Source organism: Vidua chalybeata, chromosome 10 (genome assembly GCF_026979565.1).
Source record: "Vidua chalybeata isolate OUT-0048 chromosome 10, bVidCha1 merged haplotype, whole genome shotgun sequence".
Taxonomy (NCBI): Eukaryota; Metazoa; Chordata; class Aves; order Passeriformes; family Viduidae; genus Vidua; species Vidua chalybeata.
The window spans coordinates 15,258,186-15,284,283 of NC_071539.1; the positions used below are offsets into that span (position 1 = coordinate 15,258,186).

Here is a 26,098-nt window from a genome sequence, read left to right on the forward strand (position 1 = left end):
AATATACTTTCTGTTCATTTATTAAGTTAGTATAGTATTTTATCCACATAATAAAATCTGTATTTGTCATTATCCTAAAAAGAAATAATCACAAAGAGGAAAGAAGATATATGAAAGCGCTTCTTACACCTAAAGATCAACAATCACTGAATGTTTCCAGCATATTGATAATATAGTTCTAGAACAAAAAAATCCCTAATCTAAATCAGTGAATATTTATGTATTAAAGTACTGGTTTATAAACAACCAGAATTATACAAGAACCCTGTATTCATAGTTTTTAATCAACTTATAAAATTCAAATTTAGTGCTTGGCATGTTAAAAAATTTTAAACTTTTTACACTCTTCAAATATGAAACTATTATATCCAAACACTAAAATCACTGGTTTAATACTTGGGTCCTAAATCTAGTAAATTGTAAATGATGTATTAATCAGCCTCTATAAATGACAATGCCACAGTGTCTGCTGTAAGCCATGGTGTACCTGTAGCATAGATACAAACCAGAGAAATCAGAAGAAAGAAATACAAAGTAGCCACAACCTGTTCTATTGCAGTAACTGCAATGATGCTATTAAAAAAAAATTTCAGGATACCCATCCTAGTAAACATTGTAATATTTACATGTTGCTCCTGGTAAGACATATTTTGGTTTTCCTCTCAATCCTTAAAAAGTCTGTTTTCCATAATAAAGAAGAAAAATCCACGTGTCTGACCCAATAAACAGCCATGCCTTATAACAATTGCTTCAATGGAACATGAACCTTTATTCAGTTAGTTTCTTGTTCTGAGCACGGTGCTTCTGCCTCCTTTGGAGCTGTGGCAGACATTTGTGTGTGTGAAGGTTCCCAGCCCACATCCTGTGGGGGCTCTTTCATTTCAGGTGTGGCTGTGTCACACGAGCTCTCCACAAGAGCTTCCCAGAGCACATTACTGTCACATAGCTACTTGTAAGAGAAAGCAGAGGCTTAAAGTCATCATTTGGCTTACTCACTGCTGATTATTCTACTCCATAAAATGTGTTTAGACGGCACAGAGGCCTTGAATGAAGGTCACTTGCAGTACAAGCTGCCCACGCATTTTGAAAGATGCAGTGATAGGTAACACTCACAGGAGAGCAGAAGTTTTGCCCAGGGTTTCCAGTGCAAGATATCACATGTTTTTCTGTGAAAAATCTGACAAGCTATTTCTGGTATAATATCCAAGGCCTTTCTGCCACTGTAGGAAAAAGGAAAAAAAAAAAAAAAAATCAGCTGTAATTCTGCATACTTTCCTGGTGTGTAATTCCTACAGCTGCTCTGAAATCAACCAAGCTGTGTAAGCTGATGCCAAAAAACCTGTCAGGATGTAAAAATCACAGCAGAAATACAAATCTGTTTTCAAGGTAAGTAAAAGAGGCCTTGGGGTTTGGACAGAAATGCAATTTTTGAAAACTTTCAGATGTACTGTAAGGATTAAGCCTGTTTCTCAGGAGATGATTCCTGCTTTCAGAATGACTCCATAAACAGAATCAGGTGGAAATAATATAAGGAAGAAAAAAAAAAAAGACGTAAATTGTTAGATGACAGAACCATCACAAAAAAAATTTAGGAAGATACCCTGTGTCATATATTATCTACTCATTGTAAATTATACAAGAGCACAGAAACATTAATTTTTCCCACAAATGTTCCACTTTTCTACACGTGCAGTTGCAGGAGCCTAAGTGCAGCTGTACTCAATGACTCCAGTGCAAGTGGTAGCAGAAACAGAAAAGCAAAAATCCTGGTGTAACTTGTGTTACACACTTCAGATATAACTGGAACTGCTTGACTCTCTGCCTGCAGCAAAGCTCTATCAGAGTACGTGTGGTCCTGGTTGTTCTTATCCAGGCATACACAACATCCTAGCACATTCTAGCAGAGCAAAAGCAGAGATTATCGAGGAAAAAATGTGTATAAATGCTGAAATGAAAATGTATGAGCCTTTTAAAAGTTATCTTTACATTTCTGCTTATTCTCTGCTCTCGCCAATCTGCTTTGCCCATGAAATAAGGACACCATGAAGTTAAAAACAATATAGGCTGGTTTTTACTATTGCATATTTTTATTTCCAAACACAGTGCTCTATAAAAAAAAATACAGGAAGAAAAGTAAAACTGATTATCCTGGCCATTCCCGGGCTCTGGGTTACCCCAGCCATTCCCGGCTCTGGGTTGTCCCAGCCATTCCCTGGATCTGGGTTACCCCAGCCATTCCCGGGCTCTGGATTATCCCAGACATTCCTGGGCTCTGGGTTACCCCAGCCATTCCCTGGATCTGGGTTACCCCAGCCATTCCCGGGCTCTGGGTTGTCCCAGCCATTCCCGGGCTCTGGATTGTCCCAGCCATTCCCGGGCTCTGGGTTACCCCAGCCATTCCCGGGCTCTGGATTGTCCCAGCCATTCCCGGGCTCTGGGTTACCCCAGCCATTCCCGGGCTCTGGGTTACCCCAGCCATTCCCTGGATCTGGGTTACCCCAGCCATTCCCGGGCTCTGTTACCCCAGCCATTCCCGGGCTCTGGGTTACCCCAGCCATTCCCGGGCTCTGGGTTGTCCCAGCCATTCCCGGGCTCTGGGTTACCCCAGCCATTCCCGGGCTCTGGGTTGTCCCAGCCATTCCCAGTTGGGAATTGTCCCAGCCATTCCCGGGCTCTGGGTTACCCCAGCCATTCCCGGGCTCTGGGTTGTCCCAGCCATTCCCGGGCTCTGGGTTGTCCCAGCCATTCCCGTGGCTGTCCCCAGGCGCGGTGACAGCGGTCCTGCCCCGGAGCGCCCTCTGGCGGCCGAACCGCCCCGCAGCGCCCGAACTTGAGGAAGGGCTGGTCCGAAACATCGGACACGGATCCGCGCGGGACTGGCGCCGGGACAGCGCGCAGAACAGCAGCGTGCGGAAAACACACACGGTGCTCACACGGTGGTGTCGCGTTAGGACTTCTGCTACAGGACGTAAGAATAGCACCTAGTGAACTGTCTAAAATCCTCTGAAATGCACACTGAAAGCGTCTGGATCTCCTGGAGAGCAGGATTTATGCTCAGAACTCCAGTCAGAGAAATGCCACGCTTGGGGTAACAATACAGATAGCTGCTGAGTTCAGCCTACAAGGATGCACTGCATGGAATGGACACACAGAGCTCCCACACTCCACTTTCCAGTCCTGAGTGGAGAGACTGCTCCATTTCCTCTGTTCAGAAATCTAAGTATGCCACTCGATAATCCCACAGAGAGCAGCATTCCAGCAAATGCATAAATTAGTCTGGAAATAAAAACTCATATTATGTGGGCAAATTTTAAATTCCCTAAATATACTCCTGAATTGAGAGAAAGGGAGCATGGCTTTACATGTTCTGATAAATTACTGCATTATGCCAAAATAATATTTTTATTATTATGCAACTTAATTCTTTCTAGGATTTCTTTAAATCCCAGAATATCCAAGGCTTTGTGTTAAACTAATGAAAAGTTTACTGCTTTCCATAATACCTTATCCTACTCCACTCACACTCTTCAAATGACAGATGAATTACAAATATACTGACAAATTATTTCCTGGTCTCTCTTCAATCCATTCTCTTCCTCTCCTTTAGTTATTTTTACTCCCTTATTCTCCATTCAGTTGTTCTCCAGTCACAACACCAATTTATTTATCTTCAAAGTGAAATACAGCCCAGAACTTTAGCAAGCTTATCTACTCCCATCTGCCTTCATCTCTAAATTAATGACACGCTCTATTTTCCCATCTCTCAATTTCCCCCTGTGCTTTCTTTGCCCTGGCCCCTTTTTCTTGTGCTCACTTACACTCACTCTCACTAAAGCATCTGTAATGCTTTGGTAGCCACACAACAGGAACAGCAGCACAGCCACGTCCTCTGGAACTGCCAGTCTGACACAGAACTTTTCTTGAAATCTTGTCCCACATAGCCTCAAAATAATACAAATCCTGTGAGCAATCTCATTCTGATTGGGATGTACTCTGCACCAGACATGTCCCACTCTCCATACTGCAAGTTTAATCTGCCTTTCTGAAGTCTTTCAGAGCATATCTAGTTGTCACAGCAGAATCAAGAGAACTAAACCCATTTTTAAATTCCTCATAAGGTCTCACTGTCGCTTATGTTCACATTAATTGCTCCACCCAGAAACTGATAGGCTTCATTTTAAGCCTCTACAGCACCCCTGGGGATAAGAATAAAGCTATTTTTCTCTTTAAAACATTTCTCTTCCTAATTTCCATAAGCTAAAATATTTTTCTGTCCTACCTGAATTATTGCAGCAGCCTTTTGTCAGGCTCTGACAGGGATAGAAAATACAATTTTGAGGATTTCAGACCCAGAAAAATAAGCTTCCTACATGATAGCTCTGAATTTCTTAGTTTTCCTTCCCAATTTCCTGACCCTGCACAGACCAGGAATCTGGAACAGTTGACCTCCCAAAGGCTTTTCCAATACATCTCTCTTTTGCACCAACAGATTGCCCCCACGTTATCCTGCAGCTTCCAGGCTATCTTTCCAATCCCTTACCCCTCATTCGGCACCCTCAGCTCCAGTTGTCCAATAATGGCAACTTCTGTTATTCACTCTTTAAATTCAACATGTACATACTATTTCCCATAATTTCCTGAGGGCTGGGAAGAGCTTCCTAGCAAGAAAGCAAAACTCACCTCTTTCTCCTCCTGTATTTCTAACTGTTCCTTGCTGCAAAGTCTAAAAAAATATTGAAAAAAATCTGTTTTCTTGTGCTCATGTCTTTTGTCAAAGACATAAAATGTAAGGAATTTTTGTTTGGTGATGAGTTCAGTATAAGGGGATCCCAGTTTGTGGGTGAAGTTCCTAGACACTAAATAATACAAATCATAACACAGACGAAAGGTTTCACATTTCCAATACTTAATCCTGGAAGTAGTGTGCAACACCCAGCCAAGGGTTGCAATGGAATTACCTGGATCACTGTGTTTATTATAAAACAAAAACTTGCAGGATAAACACAGCCTTTCTACGATCTGTTTTTTACTGCAGCCATTCAGTTTGATTCATTTATTGTCTCAAAAAAAAAAAATGACAATCCTTATTTACTTGTTGTCTTAAGTAAAGCAGATTGATGATTATGTTAAACCATGAATCAAAGACAGCGGGCTGCTCAGCAAAGATAACAATTTCAATTTTAATTTTTTGGGTTTTAAATTTTTACTGTTTCAAATCTGTGTGAAACTTGAGAAAGTCTGGCAATATCTTCAAGCTCCAGAAAGGAAATGATGTACAGGAGCAATGGGACAGGAAGCTGTTTCAGGAAGTCATAGTTACCTTGGCACAGATTGAGGACGTTCCAGAACTCTGGCACCAAACACTACAGCAATCTGAACTGGGAAAAAAAATGAAACCAAATACAAGAGACAACAGATTTGTAAAAGCCTGAAATTTCTTCCAATAATCTCAAATTATGCCAGTACATCTTAAAAAAAAAAAAAAAAAAACAAAACAAAAAACAATCCAACAAAAAGTAATATTTTTTTCCCTATGTTTTCCTAGAGAAAATATTATTTAACATGAATATTCAGATTCATTTTTGGATCCATTTTTCCACATACATATAGATTTTTATGTAAAGACTGTGCTATTTACTCAGAGGGAGGTTGTAAAACAACTGAAAAAAGTACTTCAGTCATATCCTTTGGGGAAAATAATGATGGCTCTGACATCACAAGTCCCTGTAGCTCTGCTTCTTATCTTATATAGGTACAGTTAAACCAACATGAAATTGTAGGCAGTTTCCTTCTACAGGGATGTGGCATTTTTTGACTCATTCCTTTGTGATCCAGTATCACACCAAATTGTCCTCATGTAAGTCTCCTACCTAGTAAGCAACTGCCCATCCCACAGTCTGCCAATTATTTCTGCTTCTGTGTCCAACTTGGAACCTGGCCTTTTGAGTTTACCACTGTTTTCTTCAGATCACTTATCTATTTCTGTAATAAAATTACTGGTTCACTACAAAATAGAATCCTGAATTCAATTTGCTACACTATTAATGAATAATCAATGGTACATTTTCAAGCTCCATGTTGTTTTCTAACAAAATGAATGCAGGCATCCAGATTTGTACAGGATTGTTTTTTAACTTGTTTTTCATGGAAGTTGAAATTATACTGACTATAGGCCTACTCTGATGCAGCAGTTCTCCTTCCAAAGTATTTTTTAAAATTAATTACAAAACTCAATATTATGTGAATACATTTGAAAGAGCTTTGAAAATGACATAATTTTACTGTTAAGTTTTTTTTCTTCTTCTCCCCGCCCCAAATATTCCTGAGGTAACCATATTGGAGGAAGCTATCACCTTATCTTCCTTCATGTCTTTGGGTAGGTGGCCCAGTGTTCTGCAGCTCTCTTTTCCATGCTGTATCACACTGCAGAATCAGTTTGCTGTCAGTTCTCCTTTGCTTTTTTGTGTTCCAAGCATCTCAGTTCTATATAGTTGGTAATTTCCCTCAAATTTCTTATGCAAGTACAAAATGATCTCCACAGTCAACTAAAAATGGTTGGGCTGATCTAATTCAAGCCGATATGAAAGAATGCTTCAAATCTTCTCATCCTGGGAATGATGAAGATAAATATTTTCACTGCACATCTTTTTAATGTTGAATGATCAAGCAGGCTACCACACAAATATTTGATTTTTCTTTATTAGAAATTCTTTATTTCTAGAAATAATAGTGTGATCTGGTTTGGCTATGCTAAAATATATTTAGTATTTAATTTTTTTTATTAATGTATGTGAAGTTAACAATGAACTAACTGTGAAAATCAATTTAATTTTATGTTTTCTATGACATTTTCATTCTGAAAGTGCTGGAGAATATTTGATGACTTGTACTAATTGTTCACTCATCCAGAAATATAAGTAGACCTCTCTTCTCTTGCTCGACACTACCATCAATTAATTTTCCATCATTGCAAAACCAAATACAAAACCTTACTCTATCCTCTTGGCTTCATGAAATTATGAAGAGAAATGTAATGGTACATTATTTCACTGCCCAAAAAGAACAGAAAACATCTTAAAACAAACATGGATGTTTATAGCTGTATGGTAGTTCCTATAAATTTAGTAAAATGGTAATGTTAATAGTTCTGGCACCTTATAAAAAAAAAGTTCTCTAAAATTCCAATCACATGAAAAGAGATAAAATCACAGGAATTAAAATCAGGAGATAATGACAGGAAATACCAAAACATAACAGGAAAACATTTTAGTGGCAGGAGTGTACCAAATATTTAGCAGCAAACAATGGATCTGGTGAGAAGTATTTATTTGAACTCTCAAATAAATCAGTATGGATAGATATAATATTATCCCAGAATATATTCTTCCAGTGTGTATATATATATATATATATATGTGTGTATATATATATATCTGTGAAGAATTAATAGAAAAATAATAGTGTGTGAATACTTAGGAGCAGCAAAGCTCTTAACAGGAGGTGAGGAGGTGTAAAAACATCTGATTGTGTGGAACAGCAAGAACTATGGACAGAAATAATATCAGTATGACAATACAACTCACAAACATAGCAATTTATACTTACAATACTTCTATTTATGTTAGCATTTTTCTGAAAAGAAAACACCCTTATTTTATATTACAAGTTTAATAAAAAATAGAGGAGAACCCCCCAATTTTAGAGATACTTTTAGAAGGAGAAAGAAATTACTACATCTTAGAAAAGAATGGCAGCTGTGGCTTTCAATACTTCCTACAGGAAAGGAAACCTCTGAACCACCAATAAGATTTTCCAGGAAAAAGCAGGCAGCTCTTATTTATAACCTACCGAATTATTTGTAACCTACTAAAACCACAGAATAACAGCAGAAAACTGCTTGCTAACAATAATTTAATTATCTAAATCATTGCACCTACGTAATGTAAAACAGATGTTTCATTGTGACATCAAATTAATATCAAATGCTGCAGGAAAACCTTACACTACAAGCAATGAATAAAAACCAAAAAGCTAGGATCCTTCTCACCAGCATATATTCACATCTCAAATCTACTTTTATAAGGTAAATAAAAAAAAGAGGTCAACAAAAAGAGTATAGAAGACTACTTCTTTGAAAGGTCAAATTTATAAAAAATTATGAACAATTTTGCCATGAATTAAAATGTGGTACAACTTTTTTGCTTCAACAAATGGAGCAATTAGGAACATCTGCAAAACCCCAGCATATGTAAAGACTGAGCCTGAGCCAAGTTCAACAGGCAGTCCATTTTCTGTTGGTTCAGGACTATTCATTCCCCTCCTAGTCAAAACAAGCAGTAATAACTGGAATTAAAGATTGGTTTTGTCATGGACTGCGAGTGCTGATTGAAACTTTTTCCATGGCTTGTGTATACATATCCAGCCCCTTGTGCTCAGAATGTGCAGCCTTTCCATCCCTGGTACACTAACAGGGCTTGCTTGCAGCCCTACCCAACAGCCTAGGGTGGTGTTATTATTTCTATCAAGTTCACCTGAAACTGATCCATTGCAAAAGTTGTAACAGGGAGTCAGAAACACAAATGTAACAAACACAAACCTAAACATAGAAGTGCAGGGCACATGAACTCAACAGGGCTCAGAATATCTCAATTGTGCTGTAGGAAGTGTTAGATTTTAATAAGCAAAGCATAGAGAATGTGTTTGTCTTATCTGAGACTCTGGGTGAAGATACACTCCAATTTATTCTTGAAAAGAGATAAATAGTTGTAGCCTCCCCCTATCCCCTACCTCTTTCCCAAAATTCATATACTTCTTGGGAAAGCAGATCTCCTCTACCTTGGTGTAAATAATCACAGAATCACCAAGGCTGGACGAGACCTTCAAGATCATGCAGTCCAACCATCAGCCCAGCACTACCATAATCATCCCTAAATCATTCTCCAAGTGTCACTTGGAGACACCTCTTGAACACTTCCAGAGAAAGTGACTCCAGCACCTTCCTGGTGAACTTACTCAAATAAGATGATGATTCAATAAGATGATGATTCAGTAAGGTCATGTCTACTAAAGTTGTTGATGAGAAAAACAAAATTTCATTTCAAAATGACACTTTTCAAATTCATAATAAAACCAGGATAATTATGAAGTCACATCTGTAAACAATTTTTTAATGTCTGTACCAAATCAGAATAGAAAACCAGTTTATTTTCAAAAAAACAAGATCTCACCAACCCAAGGCTGATCTTAGGCTGCAAAAGAGACTGCAGGTGCAGTTATGAATTTCTCCATTTCCAGACTAGGCCATAGCTCACCTCACCTATTCCCAGCAGCTGCTGAATTAAAATGTCTTTGGCTTAGTATTTTCAGAAGACTGTTTTCTCTGTGAACCATGATCAACTGTATCTTGTGACATGACCACCCCTTAAGTTAATCCATTACTGGGAACCAAAATTATAAGAAGATGCAGAGCAATAACTACCTGAGACACACAGTTCCATGGAACTTTGGGAAAATGCATCATTGTTTCAGATGTTCTCAGTGGCCAGTCTATCTCTGAGGTTAATTTCATGGTGTCCCCACTGCCTTTCTTTTCCTGGCTGTCTGCTCCTGAAGTAATTTTGCACTTGTATAGTCCCAATCACCTGTTGTATTAGCAGCTGATTGTGTCAAATTAGATTTGGAATTCAAATCTTGGTGGCTCACAACATGGCCATAGAAACAAATGTGCTGGCACAGAGCATTATGAGTTATCAGCCATAAGAACGTTGCTTTCTGGCCTATATTTGTTGCTAAAATCTCTGTCATTGTCTTATAATGAAAGTATCAGTGTTGCTGGGCTTTATCATATATTTAGGTTTACTGTCACATCTTTTTGTTTTTTTCCATTATTCATACATTAATTTATATTAATTAATTCATAGGAAAAAGTATGTTAGCCAAAGCAATCCCATCTTTCATGAAATTTATTGTAGATCAATATTGCTAGATTATTCCATTATATGCCACCCAACATATGTAATTATTATTATCCTCCAGGGATGCTATCATTTCTCTAGGTCTTAAATGAAATTCATTCTTAAGGGAAATTTTCCACCACCTGAAAATTACCTACAACTCTGAAAGTAAAAAAAAGAAAAAAGGCAGATGAAATTAATATCAAGTACCATGAGAAAAATATATTACCAGATTCAGGGTTGGGGTTGTGTAAATACTACTACATTCCCAAAAGAAAGTTTTCCTAAAAGATCAGACCACAGTTACATTGCCAGTGGCTTCAAGGGACAATAAATATCCCATAATGCACCTACAACAAGTGTAAAATGTTTTAACAACCCCTGCATGCAAATTGTTCATAGAAATTAAAACACACTTCATACACAAGGTATTTCAACAGGGAAGACTATAAAGATTCTGGTTTTGTTTCTCATTTATTCATAGAATCACAATGTACCAGGCGTTAAATTATGTGGTTAAGTAGAAATACCCATCCAACTGCTCAGGTGTTCAAAAGTGGTGGCTTAGAAGTTAAACGGGGATTTTAACATTTTGTAAAAATTAAAACTAATAGGACAGTTCAAAGCTCAGCACTTAAGACTGTCTGAAAACTCTAGCAAAAGATCTCCAGAAGTACACGTTCAACTCACATTTTCAGAGACAGAAAATGAAAAGAAAATCTGCATTACAAAGCATAAAACCGAGACAAAAAATTAACGTTAATAGTAAACTAGATAGCTATGAAATGATGGAGTATAAGTGGTCCTAACTACCAGTAATTTTCCCAGAGTTGTCTTAAAACATTACATATGTGTTCGAACAGTGTGTTGCCTTTTAATGTTGACTTTCTTTTTGTTGCTGTCACAGCTGGGCCTACACGAGAGGAAAGTCATCATCATTCACACAAGCTGCTCATAAAGAGCATGCTCCAAGCCACAAGTAAAATTCACTTGCTGTTACAGACAAGGTTATAAAACCCATCTATTTCAGTGTTACAGATATTAATCTAGTTTATTTCCTTCCATTTAATTGAGAAAAGTCAGGAATTTACACTGTCATTTCTATAGGTGGGTTCCTGCCATGAGTGATAAAACTGACAAATGAGAATATTAGTGAGGTAAACATTTATAAACACATTCACATACATGTGTATATATAAAACCATACTCCATAGATCTTTCTTTTTTCTACTGGCATGTCAAAAAGGAAAATAAAAAGCAAGCCTTGAGTTAACTGTCAATACTTCCATATACTGACTGAAAAACAGAGTTACTTTAAAAAATCTTAGTTCTGACAACAATGGTATGCATCTCTCAGCATCAAATTTAACTTTAGATCTCTCCAGTATTTCACTGCTACAATGTAGGTTTTAAAGTTGAATTAATTAAGTATTTGTAGCTCCCAATGAGTTGTATTCAGTTTAATGACTAATTTTCATATTAAAGCTTAGATTCCAGATGATCTGCTAAGGCAGACCTACACCAATTATGTCCGTATTTTTCAAGTTTTTCTTTTATCCTGTTGATTATACAGCAGCAGTAAATGAGTTTGAATACATGCTTAACATCTTTATCTGAATGTCAAATATAGCCAGGTAAAAATTATCATTTTGATGGTTATTGTGGCTAATATATCACTATATGGGGTAATCATAATGACTAAATCATATATTTGATTGCATATCATAGATTTGATTGCATACATATAAAATAGCTTTGATTAACACTCAGAGATATCTGCAGTACTCTACAAAACAACCTTATTGTGTGAACAAAAGGAAAAAGTCTTACTCAGTTACATAAGTTCATTTCATTTTACAATACACAGTCTCTAGTCCTTTGCAGTGAAACAGTTGCATCTTTGAAGGCAAAAAAAGCCCATATTCATCCAAACTGCATTCTAGAATTACATATATGGAAATAAATAATACCATTGAAACCTTTGATACAGTGGAATTAACATTTCTGTGATGCACATGCACAATACAGACTACCATGTTATTAAAATAGCACCATTTCATACCCGAGTGGTAATGAGGATTCAATGCAAAAGGGATTATAAAGCCCTTGTCATTCTGTTTCATAGATGATGTTACTACCTGGGAAAGCTTTAGAACTCGAATGTTTGCAGCCCAGCACAGGGATAATAGGACAGTGAATGCTCTACTATACTTCCTAAAGCTCTTTTTATCGCTAGCAGTGTAGGGAGAAGCAACAAACAAGGCTACTTCCATTCTTATTTGTGGAAAACATGAGGTGAGAATAAGGTCAAAACAAAACTGATACACCAGTAGAGAAAGAAAAGACATCTCTAACATGTTCCTCATCTTGCATATCCTTCAACATGGTCCACAAGAATACAGTATATATGAGAAAAAACCCATTGTTAAAGAAGAAAAGAAACATGGTTAATAGGCTTTCTCCTGGCCTTTTCCTGTTACTGTTGGAAGTGATATTTCTTTAAAAAACAAACAAACAAACAAACAAACCAACAAACCCATTTCTCAGCATGAAAATGCCAAGTGTAACTGAAAAACAAAATAGCTACCCAGAACCACTTACCAAAACTGAGTAATAACTGTTGCTTTTAAAATTTTGAACTTGCATACCTAACAATGTTCTACAGATTTAATCTATAAGTCTATACAGAAAATTAACTATGCACAATTTTATAAGTCTGATTCTTTAAAAAGCAGAGCTGTGTTGCACCAGGGATTACAATGTGTTGGGACCTGTAATAAAATACATTAATTGTTACTTTTCAATCTGGGATATACAGTGCAACAAAACAAAGTGTATACAGATAGAAAATACTCAAAATCTGCACTGCTGTAAGCAAGACAAACTCTTCACAGTAAATATTCTATATAGTTTTTGTTTATTATTTTGTGTATATGAGTGAATTTATCTCTAATGTAAGTTTAAATATATGTGAGTGCCCAAGGACATATTTATTCCAAACACTAGAGTGGGCATATGTGTGTTTAGACTCTTGAAAAAGGTTTTTATCTGTACAGAATCTAACAAACTTTAAAATGGAATATAAGCCAATACTCTGTAAATTAAATACACTTGTCCATTACAGCAGATGTTTTAATATGGGTATAAAAATTTACTTTCTTAAAGTATTTTTGTACAATTCCAAGTTATTGATTTATAAATTCCAAGGCATTTTTATAGGAATTAAAAAAAAACTACAGAAATACATACTTCCATAACAATGCCTCCTCTTAACCGCTGTAGCAGGAACACACTGTCATAGAACTCTGCCAAAATGGAAAGATCAGGCCAACACACAGAGGCACAGGAAAAGTAAAATATTCAAGTAATGGGGATCACTGGGATTTTTTGAAACATTATTCTTTGATTTACAGTAGAACAAACTTTCAATAGCACCCCTCCATTAAAAAACTGCTTTATGTACAAATACCCAGGACAAATTGCAGTTACTTTGGTAATTTGTTAGCATGTGGTTATTTCAAATAAAAATATTGCATAGATTTTATAATACTATACTATTTGCATAGATTAAAAGATGAAGAATGGAAAGTGTTATGAGTGCATCCTGGTTTCCATGGATGCATTCCATTCTCAGTGTTATTTGGAGGTGCAAGTGGTAAAGGAATTCACTACCACACTGCTTATTCCATAGGCATTTTCTTCATTAAAAAAGAGAGAAGAGGAAAGAATGAGCAAATCCAAATCTAAACAGCAGCAACCAAACAAGGTTTCAGGTAAAAAGTCATTGCATTTTTTTTAACAAAGAAAACAACTAATATTTAAGTGAAAGTTAGCAAAAAATAAACTATTTAGGGAGTATCTATTGTCACAATTAATCTGAACTGTAGATTACCAGAAGCACAGAACTCTTTACATTGTATGAGAAAATAATATTTGAAATTGGTCGTATGGTGAGCCACCTTTTAAGGATGTAGGTCTCACTCTTCCTTTAATCTCATTTGGAAGCTACAGAAGTAAAGACAAGTCTCACATGTCACACTCATACTGTATAATAAGAAACCTCTGGGGGAAGCTGAGACAGCTTGAATTGTGAAACCCTGTACAAAGGCAAATATGAGAAACTTTCTCCTTCCCCAGTACACATTATTAGGATTTCAAACTTCTTCAGATTCAGCTTTTTGCTTTGCTTAAAACTAGTAACTCAAAATACACAGTTTCTCTGATTACAGGCTATATGGAAGTTAACTTTTCCCTTAAATTATTCTCCTTTAAATAGTTGAACATTCATTGGAGAAGGAAGGTGACTACAGAATCTAGAAAATAACGTTGTTGAGATTCAGGAGATCTAGATTCAAACATTTGCCTTTGTCCCAGGTGAATGGCCTAAATCCCCAGTCTTTGTTTTTAGCCTTGGATTTGTTACTACACTCCAAGTTCTCATTCCACTGTACAGTGAAGGAGCCATTGTGTCTTCTACAGAGAAAATGTCATATTCTCAGTTAGTCTTAAATCCCTTCACCCAGATAATTTTATCACATATTATATTAGTTCTCCATCGTATTTTTTTTAAAAAAAACACCTGTGCTTTTGGTTGGGTTTTGTAGATTGAAGAAGACCATAAAATCTTGATTTCAAAATTAGAGCATTCAAATGCTTCCATCACTCATCTTATAATTTTATCTTCTTTTCTCTTGCACAATATTGCTGCATTTTTACTACAATTTCAAATGAATCTATTGGTTTTAAAACAATTCACTTCCATGTATTTTGTTTAAGAAGTTGCCCATTTCACCCTCATTTAAATCTTTACAAAATAAAAGTGGAATAAATATCAGCATTACTGAAATATCTTTAAGGAGATAGGTATAAATTAGATATTTCTAAAATATTTACTTATGAAAAGGCACCTCTCACCATAATTTTTTTTAGTCCTACTCTAATATAGTTGCATCTAATTGAGAAGCTGATACCATAGTAGAGGTTTTTTTTTTTTTACTTTATAGTGAAGTTTTTCACACAGTTGCATTTACATCCACACTGCAGCTTTGACTGCATAAGAAATAAAAGAAATTTTGAGTTGGACAACAGAAATCTTTAGGTTTAGACAAGGCTATGGTCATTCTCCAAGTGAATGAAGCTGAAGCTTCTAGGTCACTTTAAAAAATGCAAAACAGGTACCTTAAAATTTTACTCAATTTTCACGAAGAAGAGGCAACCATGTGTTCTGTCTAAACTATGAAAGCAGCTAGCACTGTCAATGGACAGGTATTTGCAAAATAACTAAAATGAAATGCTTCATAACTTTACAAAGAGCTGGAGTGAGGCCATCCTTAGGCATGGACACTGACCCAGCTCAAGCCAATGCTATTTTGATCCCTGTGGGATAAGCTGCTGTGGAATGATAACACACACGGGCAATTGTTTCATGCAAGGCTACAATGGCATATTGTGATTAACTTAAAAGCAAGAATGCAGATCGTGTGGAACTGAAGAATCTGTTAAGTCTCCTTTTTTCCTTCCTGCCTCCAAAACCAGTTAGGCTCTTGGTAATGAAAATATATGACTGGCCAAAGCAGATTATTTTGAGGGTTCTGATTTGGTTAATATGCAACAATGTGAACATTTATCAAATGCAGCCTGGAAGAAGGGACTATACTGGTTTCAGGACTGTGCTGCTATGTAGCTCAAAATTACTGGCAGGCTTTGACCTGAAAAAGAAAGTAAAATGGACTATCAGAGGTTGCAGTTAATGAAGTCCTAATTTATTTGGGGTTCTCAGAAGTCTTTGAAGGACAACTTTTTAGGAGTAAACACAGAAAATGAAACACATCTGGGTGCAATAGTGCGAGAGTCCACAAACTGAAATTAAACTAAAGCGATGCACTTGTGCCATTCCACATTTCAACAATATGAACAATATGAAATCAGACAGGCACTAGCTGCTGCCTGTTATGTCTATGATGCTTGTTGTTCTTTTGGGAATTAATTGAATTTCTTCTCAAATTTAAGGTAGGGCTTACAAGGTACCTGCTTCATTTCACTACTGATATAAAACCTCAACATTTACATTTGTGATAATATAAGAAATTATTATATACATTACTATTTTTTCTACACTGATAGGATTACATCTCTACAAGATAAAAGTTTCTTTCTGATGTGCACTCACAAGAAGAAAAAGCAGGTTTATTTGGCATTTACTAGACATAGTCCATTTCTCAGTCTAAGGTATGTCCACTTCATGGATGCCACAGAGTCTAAAGTGTAAAAGCTAATACCCAGCTGTGCTAAAGTAACTGTTCTACAAGAAATACCCATACACATCATTGAGTTGAAATTCTGGATAACAGTGTGTACTTGAAAGTTTGTACAGACTCTTCTCAGGACCACATTAGTCATCATGAAAACCCACATACTTCCCTTTCCTATGTCTGCTTTGGTTTTGGAGAAAAAGAAGTTTTAATAGCAAGGAAAGCTAAAACAAGCTTTAGTTTGCTTTAGTTAGCAAATAAAAATATAACAGTGACTTAGCAGAGTTCAGAGATAATGACACACGGAGAAAATATAACTTCCTGGTGGCAAGGCAAACTCTTTTGTGTGGTGCTTTTAACAAAAATTTCAAGTGCATTAAGAGAAGAGAAATGTCTCAATTCCAAAATTTCACATGTAGCAACTATGAAGTTGATAATTTTTCCCTCACTTCACTCATACTTGGAAACATCAACCCACTTAAACCAAGGGATTAGCTTTGCGTGTGTGTATGCATGACTACCGAAGTCTCCCACTTAGAGCATCTGAAAAACGTTTTTTTTTAAATACAGGAGGAAGATGTAATAAAAAGCTTGGAAATAATAATTGTCTTTTCCTTTGGGGAATGCAGTACTTCTATTTGAGCACAAAATTTGTCATCTTGCCATGGACTCTTCCCTTTCTCTCAGTTTCATACCTGGTTTATTCCTATTTTAGTATCTTTCTTCCTCGGTTTTCCCAGAGCCTGTGGGTGGGAGAGAAAATAAATAAAGAGTGAAGAAAGTAAGAAAAAGAAAAGTAGGTAAAGCTGTTTATCACAGCTGCTTACAGCATAGGTGCTTTGGAAGCTAAGGTCCACCTTTGTACGGACTTGTGCACACAGATCAGAGAAACAATACAAGAGCGAGAAACAATGCAGAAGGGAAGAGATGTGCTGAAGGGAAAGCAAAACTATCAGAGGGAATAAAATATTACTCTAGAGGATCAGAGTCTTCACTTATGAGCATGATTCTTGCCATTTATTAATGTGATTAAACAGGCAGACCTAGATCAGACTGCCACAAAGAGATTATTCCACTACTTAACAGAACAAGGCATGCAAGCTAAGTGCAAGACATAACATTCCTTTCTAGATGGATAAGACACTGACAGGTTTAATTTAAAACCATTTCCTTTAGTTTTGTCCTCCTTAATTCAGTTTCAAGGTCTCCCTCTTAAAATTTCAGATCAAGTCAATGCTTTGAATTATTATTTTTTGTGTGTGTGTTTGAGTTTGTTTCCTCTTTATTAGAGTAAAAAACCTCCAATCAACCTAACAGAGCAGTCAGACTTTTGCTATCTGTATAAAATGTCCTGAAGTACAGCAGTGTTACAGTGCAAAGGAATTTTTAGGGAATCTGCACCTCTTTTAGCAGAGTCTGTACATATAACTGGCAATCCTTTTTATTACAGATGAAGTCTTAGTTAAATCATCCCACTGCTCCCTTCTTGGATACTTCTTATCTTCCTGATTTGCATATATCTGCCACCAGTTTAATCTAATATCTGCTGAAAACTGTTTTCCTGTATTTGTACGTGGGCAACTCACTTGCAGCACCGACATCTCCTACTCTAAATTTTTAGGAACATTATTGCACTGGTCCCTAAAATCTCAACACATTTTTTAAGAACAGACTAACACTATCGGTGTGTTTTTCTAAGTTCCCTTGCTGTCTATTTACAGCTTTAATTCCACCTCAAATCAGAAGACAGGAACACTAAAGAAATCTATCACATGGCACAGGCATTCTCATATACTTGGCTCCTACGCACATCTCCAGTTTTTAGAAAAAGCTGTGTTAACAAGGGTGCCCTCTCTCTCCATCAGTTATCAGCCCAGTACTACAGGTAGCATGTGCTACCTGCTGGTTGATTTTTTTTCCTGTTTCTTCAAACACTAGGATTTTTCCAGTCCAATTTTAATTACTCATTTTACATGAAACTTAACACTGATTACCTTTAGGCTTCAGTCTCATTATAAACTGCATAGGAGGAAAGAACTGTACAACTCAAATGTAGCACCAACTTAGCAAAAGCTGAAATATCGTTATCATTTGTCATGATAATTTGATATGCACATGCATTAAAACATACATTGCATTTTCTGTCACAAGTATCTGCTTGCCTTTTTGATGCTTTCCAGCCACACAGCTTCTCTTGCTTGCAATCCCCATCTGCTGTCATTCCTTTCACTCTATTGTTCACTATCATCCTATTATGTTATTTAGAACTCTGGCTTCAGACACTCTCCTAGGCTTCTCCTTCTACAGTATTATTTTGAGTTTTTCAACAAAAAATTTCTATCATTTTATTGTGCACTAGTGTTCATTCTTCTAGTTCCCACCCTTCTCCAGGTTATTTGTGTAATTCAGGCTTCAGCCAACAAATGACATTTACACTGGTCGTACCCAATGCACAATTTTAATCCAATTTTGTGAAGTCCATCCAAAAGCTGCAGGCACTTTTACTTTGGTTTTATTTAGGCTTATTTCAGTTTAACACAAACTGATTTAGTTTATACCAAATCAAAATCAAGCAAATCTTTAGAATAAAAATCCACAGAGCAGTTTAGACCAGCAACTTTGTTTAAAAATTATTTCTAGGTTCCACTGGTGCATCTTTAGATAAGACCTTTCATAGCCTATCTCACATTGAGATAAAAATTCTGAACCTTTTCTAGCTTTGCCTTCTACACTTCTTGCCTTCTTCTTTCCCTTGAACACTTTGCTGAGTGCATTTAATTACATTTGATAAATGAAAAAAGTATAAATATATGGTATGCCTCATCAAGTAAACATATCTGACAGTTCATCATGAATGCTACTGTGTATATGGAAAATGAAATAATGTAAACAGCTGTTGGTTAATAAAGCGACAAAAAAAGCAGTAATTGTTTTTCTAACTTGAAGCAGGAAAAAGGAAAACAAAACAGGCAAGAACACAAACTTACCTTGGGTAACATGAAAGCAGAATTACTCCTGAGGTATCCCAAGACAGAAGAAGATTGATAAGGATTTCCTACCTAAGTAAGGCAAGTAATAAATATAACTAAATCTTTCTTTGTATCTAAAGGACAAGCACTAGCAATAAGGAACATGCGAACATAACTTGGTTACATCAAGAAATGTTTACATTATTAAGCAGAAAGTAGTTGTGATTGCATACCTTGAGAAACTATTACACCTTCATGAACTGAAAATCATCCTTGTGAGGCAGGACTAGATCAAGTACAATAATTTTAAAGAAAGCCACAAATATTAAAACCATGCATAATATTTAAAATTGGAGCTTAAACATTGCAATTCTGTAAGATCCTGCTGTCAGTATATTAAAGACTAGTTATAAGTAGACAAAACCCAGCTGAGACAAAAGTAAAAAATATATCTCTAGGCTACCAGTGATACAGCAAAACCAGATTAATAGCAAATTAACTAAGATTACTTTGTCATCTTTAACATACCTCAGTTGAAACTGATACGAGAATATTCCAATGTATCTTCAAATAACAGCTCAACCACTACTGAAAAAGGATTTTATAAGCCCACACAACAGCACTGCATTATCATAGGCTCACTAAGAACTCAACTTCACAAGTAATAATCATTTCATATAAGATATATATCTAATTTCAAATCAATAAATGAATGTTTCACAGGGTTAAGCATTTGGTTATGTTTGTAAGGAAAAAAATCCAAAACAACAACCCTCCAAAAAAGAGAACTGAGCCTTCTGGGAAGGTAAAAACCTACCACTTACATTGCTGTATGTAATACCTTCTGTAGAGAAATCTTGCTTCACTAATAATGAAAGCCCTGAAATTCCAGCATTGCCAGTGCAACATATCACAAATTGCATTTCAGTTGTTAAAAGCCCAAATTTTCCTGTGTCAGTTCTTGAGCTGTATTACATTTTCAATATTGCAGCATGACCAAAGAATTCCCAAATCTTCCCCAAAACCATATGGAGAAGATCTAGCAACTGTACACACCCAGAGGTGGCACATCATAGAAGAAGTGAGAGATACCATCAGGCATCCAAACCATAACATGTCATAACACTGCTAAACTAACTTATTTTAGCTTTGGACTGACACCCGACAACAATATTCATGTTTTTCCAGTGCAGCATTATTTCCACAGAGAAATTGTCTCCGTTTTCTCCAAGCAGCTCTACAGTTTACTTTGATGTCTGATTTAGAGACAGCACAAAAAGCAAAGGCGATTTCTCTATGTATGTTAGGCTTAATGAACATTCTCCTGATAATAACTGCTTAATAACTGATAATGCTGTGTGTTAGCATTACCATGAAAATGTTCGATTCTTTTGGAAATACACCTTTTCAGCAGAGAATAGCAGAGAATTTCCTGAGGTGGGACAAAATGGCTGCTGTCTCCTGGTCTCAACAAACTATTAGTGAAATATTTCTACTTTATGACAACAAGAAGTCCCTATTTTATGCAGTTGAAGTCTTCCATACAAATAGCTCATAATAAAAATATATTTTTTTAACTCCCTCTTGAGAAATTTCTGTGCTCTTTTTGTTTGCTTAGAACACAAATCTCTGTTTGAAAAGTCAAAGAAGAGACTTGGATAGAATCCAGCTAGGTAGTAACTGATATGGCATCCCTCGGGTTTCAAATGCAAATCAAATAGTAGAATGTTGAAAAAGGTTCATCTCCCACAGATATTTACTTAAAATAAGACTTATCTTTCCAAAAATTGTTTTGTGTAACATGAAATTAATTTCAGCTGAATTACTATTAGAACATCTGTTAATTTCCCCCCCATCCATCTGTCTTAAGCACTTCGAATGGCATCTGCTGTCAATCAAACAGGTTACATATCAAATGTCATCATAAAGACTTGAAAACAAGCCCAAGATATAACAGTTAACAGTATAATATCTTTTTTTCCAAATGGAGGAGCTATCCTTGGAGGTTTAATAAATAATGTTCTCACAACTGAAAATCAGCCAGTCCACCACTACAAAGATCATTTATTAATGTCTCCTAAAATGGAAATGTTATTGAAAATTATAAGTTGTTGGGGTGTTTTGTTTTGTTTAATTTTTGTTTGGGTTATGTTGGTGGTGGTGATTTTTTGATTGTTTGGGTTTTTGTAGTATAGGACTTAAAAAGATCAGTTAGAGAATTGGGTTGTTTAATGGAAAAGGATTTTTTAAAAAAAAAGTTCTTAAATATTTAAGTGCTATAGGTTCAGAATTTTTTGCTTACAACTAAAAAAGCCAGAAAAACCCTGTATTTTTATAATTATAGGATTTTTAAAGCAAATACTATAGTACTCAGTATCCAAAATAATGTGCTGTGCTGAGAATGTATTGATTTAATCAGAAAGTGATTGAAGACATAGAGGCGAACACTAAACAATAGGAGCAATGAGGGGTAAAGAACAAGAACATTCATGAGAACTGTTTGCCCAGTTACTCACACTGTTTGTTCATCTACATGTCCTGTGTATATCTTTGAGAGAACCCAGTTGCTGATCTCTGGCCAAACATACAATTCTGCAGTTGCATATTTGACAGAGTCCTGGCTGTTACACGAGCAGATCATGTGTGGAATATTGCACAGAACCACGGCAGCCTTGTGAATGTACCAAGCCAGGCTTTTGTGGGTAAGTAGCTGAACGTTTTACTAACGTGACAAAATCTTCTGATTAGTGTAGCATTCATTAAATGGTGACAGATGCTAGTATTAATTACATGTTGAGCGGATCATTTTCCCATTACATTTCTTTTGTTACCAGCCTCATCATCCCAGTTATCAGCCTGCCCTATAAGCAGATTAAGCACCAGACTTTTTTTTTTTTGAGGGTGGGGGATGTGTGTCTATATTCCTTGTTTGACCAAAATGAGTGACTGATCTTTCCTACACTGCCCCACCATCTGGATTCCTCTCGTGCACTTCTCAAAACCTGTACTTATCATCTGTTAGACAATTTATAAGAAATGTTATTTTGAAAGGTTATTTGGGTGGCTCTCTCAAGCCATCTTACATTTAATGTTGGAAGCCATAGGATTTATCACTTGCCTTGTACAAACAGATAACATCTATTGTTTTTTGTGATAAACCTTGCCAAATTTTAACTGATATATCAAATATTAATTTGGCATTTCAAGACTGAAAAACATGTACAGTAAAAGGTATACATGAAACAAGTTGCCATCCCTCGTGTCAGTCTTGAACAAAAAGATTCCCATTCTATGTAATAGTACATGCACTCAAACAAACAAAAACTATTCACCATTCCCATGAATACTAGCGGGATTCCTAGAACACATTTTATGGCCAAGAATGATTTTTTATTTATTATGTTTATTCTGACATGTACACCAACTTCTCCTTCATAACAACTCAGAGCAGCCCTGGAGAGGAAAAAAGGAAACAAATAAAAAAAAATTTTGAATAGTACAAATGGCAAAGTCATTAATCTGGAAATAATTTCTGCCATAAACCAAAAGGTTAAAATTGAAAGTTGACAGAGGAGAAAGACATTGGAATAATAACTAATCGAAGGATGATCAAGAGTCATTAATGTGATTTTGGTGTAGAAAGTTAAATACAATCCTAAAATTTAGATCACCCAGGTTTTTTAGAAGACATGGGGAAGTAACAATGCTTTTGCAAATGGTACTTATCAGGCTTATTATTATTAAGGACAAAAGTATTAATGGGAATTAGTGCAATGAGAAAATGAGAGTGACCAAGAAGCAGAGTCTCTGTTTCAGAAGTGGAGACTGATAAAACAAAACAAGCCCTATCCAGAGTGTGTATTCATTAAATATATACAATATATCTCATATATACACACACACATATATACAGCATTGTTACCTACACAAAATAAATGTAAATTAATCTGCATAACTGCACTTCTAACCATCAGAGAAATTATGATCTGGAGCAGTTGTTCTGTGTGAAGTAGCAGAAGAAGAAAAGCTTCACTGCCTTTGAAACACATCAAATCCCATTTATGCTATGAAGATCTATTATGTAGCTGGATGAAACAGCAGGCATTGGGACTGCATGACCTGAAGTTGTCTCTTTCAGTCTTATATTTCTGCAGTGGAACTGGCAGATGCCCACACAGGGGAAATATGTGGAATAGTTTCTGTGCATTTGTAAAATTGTGATTGCATTTGTAAAATTGTGATTGCTGACTTAAAATAGCTACTTGAAAAAAATTATTTTTGCCGATGGCTCAGAAGATCTCTTCTTCCACACAATCCAGCTGGGTGAATTGTATTCTGTGAATGCTCATTTATGCAACTAAGTTTTTTGCCCTAACACATTCTTAAGATCATCTGTATTTGTACAGGATTTCTGGTTCTGTGACACTTTGACTTCATAGTCAGCTGATACCTGGAAATCCTGGCCATGACCACAGGTCCACAAGCCTTGGAGCTTTATAAGACATGCCCAGTGAATTGATAACTTCATCCTGGAGGAGCTGAATTTACTGCTCATGTAAAGCCCAAGTAGACTGTTCAAAGAAAGGCAACACTGGACAGAATTATGGGAGCTTTCATACAAATCCACTATGCAGCCACAAACTCTCTTTTTGCTTTAAAGAAAATAACAACAGACAGTTCTGAAACCACTCACTTCCAAGAACAGGGCTATTCAAAGTAGCTGGTTTCAGCATTCATGGAGCCCTGTGCTAGATTGGAGGCTCAGACTGTGAGGCCTTTCAGGCAAAGACTGTTATTTATTAGGAAACTGCAAAATAGCACACTGGGAACATGAGCCAACAACGAGGCCTCCTCCATGCTAACCCAGGATGGCTAAATATATTTTACATGAGACACAACTTGGAACATCAGTGATGCACATACCTTCAACTGCTATTTTTGACACAGGTCTCTTTGCAGGAGATTCCATAGCCTGTAGAAAGGTTAACAAGCATCCAGCAGTTTTACATGTACAGAAGTTAAAACTGGAGACACTACTTATGTGAAGGTGTTTTGAGAGTAAGGAATTAAAATTTGAGTGATTTGGATAGTTTTCCTGGAATCAGATGCATTCACTTCAGAAAATATAGTGATATATTCAAATACATACATTCACTGCACAATACTCAAATGATCTTATTGCCATAAAATCAAAGCTGAATTTTTCAAACAGTCCAAACCAGTTGTTTTTCAATGACACCAGCTTCCTGGTAATGCTTGGTACAATGAGCATTTGCAGAACAATTTGAACTTACTTACACTGACAGTTATGAAGCTTTTTTTGCATGGTTTATGTTAACTGGTTTTGCTTCATTTTCAGGATATATTTGGGCAGCTGAAAACAAACCCAAGAATAGATACCTCAAGTGTGTGACAGGAAACAGATATGAGAACCAAAAACCTGAAGACAGGAATAATGACAAGAATCATCTTATTTTTATTATCCAAGTGCAAAAATGAATAGCAAAGACCCCACAACACTCAGTCACATTCCACAGATAAGCAGAGCACTGGTAGGATTCCTATGGGGTCAGTGGGACAGGACCACTACAAGACTTCAGCTACTCAAAAACATGTATTTCCCAGTTATTGTGCAGCAGTTCTTCTCTGAAAGAACCTATGTTCATTATTTTGCTTTTCTTTATGAAAAAAACCCTGAAAATTTCCTCTTAGTTTAAAAATATATTGTGGGTTTTTTTTTTTTGTTCTGTTAAGACATTTAAAAAACTTTCTCAGAAAAGTTTCTGAAACTTTACATTTTCTAAATCATTATGTCCAGCTTGAGACAAACATTTGTGTTTTTCTCTCTAACAAATATAAACGTAAGTAAAAAATGTCTCAAAATGAAACAAAGATTATATTTTATTTGTATTTTTATTTCATAATCTTATAAACTCACAATCAGATTTGTTAAATTTCATTTGTTTATTGTCCAACATTTCTCATTGATGATTCTGTTAGATTACTCTGAAAAATACTAGTATCGCACATTCTGCAGGATATTTTAAAACAAAAGTTCAAAAAACTCTCAAGATATTTATCATTGCTTATTTTCCTGTTTGAAAAAACAGTTATCTACACTGGTGAAAGGCAGGACTTCTAACATCTCCAGGTACAATGTGGAAAATATATACAGCCTTCCTATTCCCAGATGTTAATTTCATGTTCTTGGAATGATGTTAGATTATTGCTTACCCCTCTGCCTTAAGTCTGATTACCCTGAAAGTGCAGCTAAATTTATCTTCCTTTAGAAGGAATACTTAAGGATTTGTCGTTTATTTGCGTTAAATGTCGCACCACATTTATTTGTGAGGCATTTCTGAGAGTAAACTTATGTCTTTTAAAGGTACAAAATCAGGATGTGTATATGCTACTTCGCAAGGCTTCTAACTCACATTTCTCTTTCCTCCTTTCCTGTGGCTCCTCACCCAGAGCCCCATCCCGCAGGCTCGGGAAAGCCCAGGTGGAAGGAATCTCCCACTGAGGCTCCCCGTCCAGACACACCTTGGCCCATGCCTGGAAATACCCTTTTTGGTAGCCAGCCCTCACGCAGCCGGGCGTTCCCAGCCCTCAGGAGGCCAGACCAGCGGCACTTACTGGTGGCGCCTCCCGGGTCGCTTCCTGGCAGCGTTAACGGGGCCCCTCGTCCTGCTCCGGCACGGAGGGGCTCCTTCCCCAAGGACAAGCCCTCGCTAAAACCGCTGCCGCCTCAGGCTGCCGCTCTGCCTTCCTTCCTTCCCGGGCGGCGGAGAGAGCGGCGGCCCCGCGCGGCTTCGCCGTCGCCATTTTGGGACGCTGGCGGGCGGTCTCCATGGCAACCAGGAAGGGGCGGACATCGCGCGGGGTCACCGCTAGCCCGGCCCCCTCTTAAAGGAGCAGCCGCGGC

General features: G+C 36.7%; 1 protein-coding gene and 1 long non-coding RNA gene across 2 annotated transcripts; both read right to left on the reverse strand.

Annotated features, from left to right (window-relative positions):
- Positions 1–136: 136 nt before the first annotated feature.
- On the reverse strand, positions 137–12,338 carry FBXO36 (F-box protein 36). The gene is given in 6 exon segments (XM_053951925.1): positions 137–847; positions 849–946; positions 5,208–5,340; positions 5,342–5,378; positions 10,011–10,107; positions 12,309–12,338. Coding segments are annotated over 6 exon segments (474 nt in total). The 3' UTR covers positions 137–768.
- A 2,706-nt stretch (positions 12,339–15,044) lies between these two features.
- Positions 15,045–26,003, reverse strand: LOC128792874 (uncharacterized). Its single transcript, XR_008432584.1, has 5 exons — positions 25,810–26,003; positions 24,097–24,145; positions 19,192–19,263; positions 16,900–16,947; positions 15,045–15,661 (listed from the first exon to the last, which is right to left on the reverse strand). It is a non-coding gene; the product is annotated as an uncharacterized LOC128792874 (long non-coding RNA).
- Between the last annotated feature and the right edge of the window lie 95 nt (positions 26,004–26,098).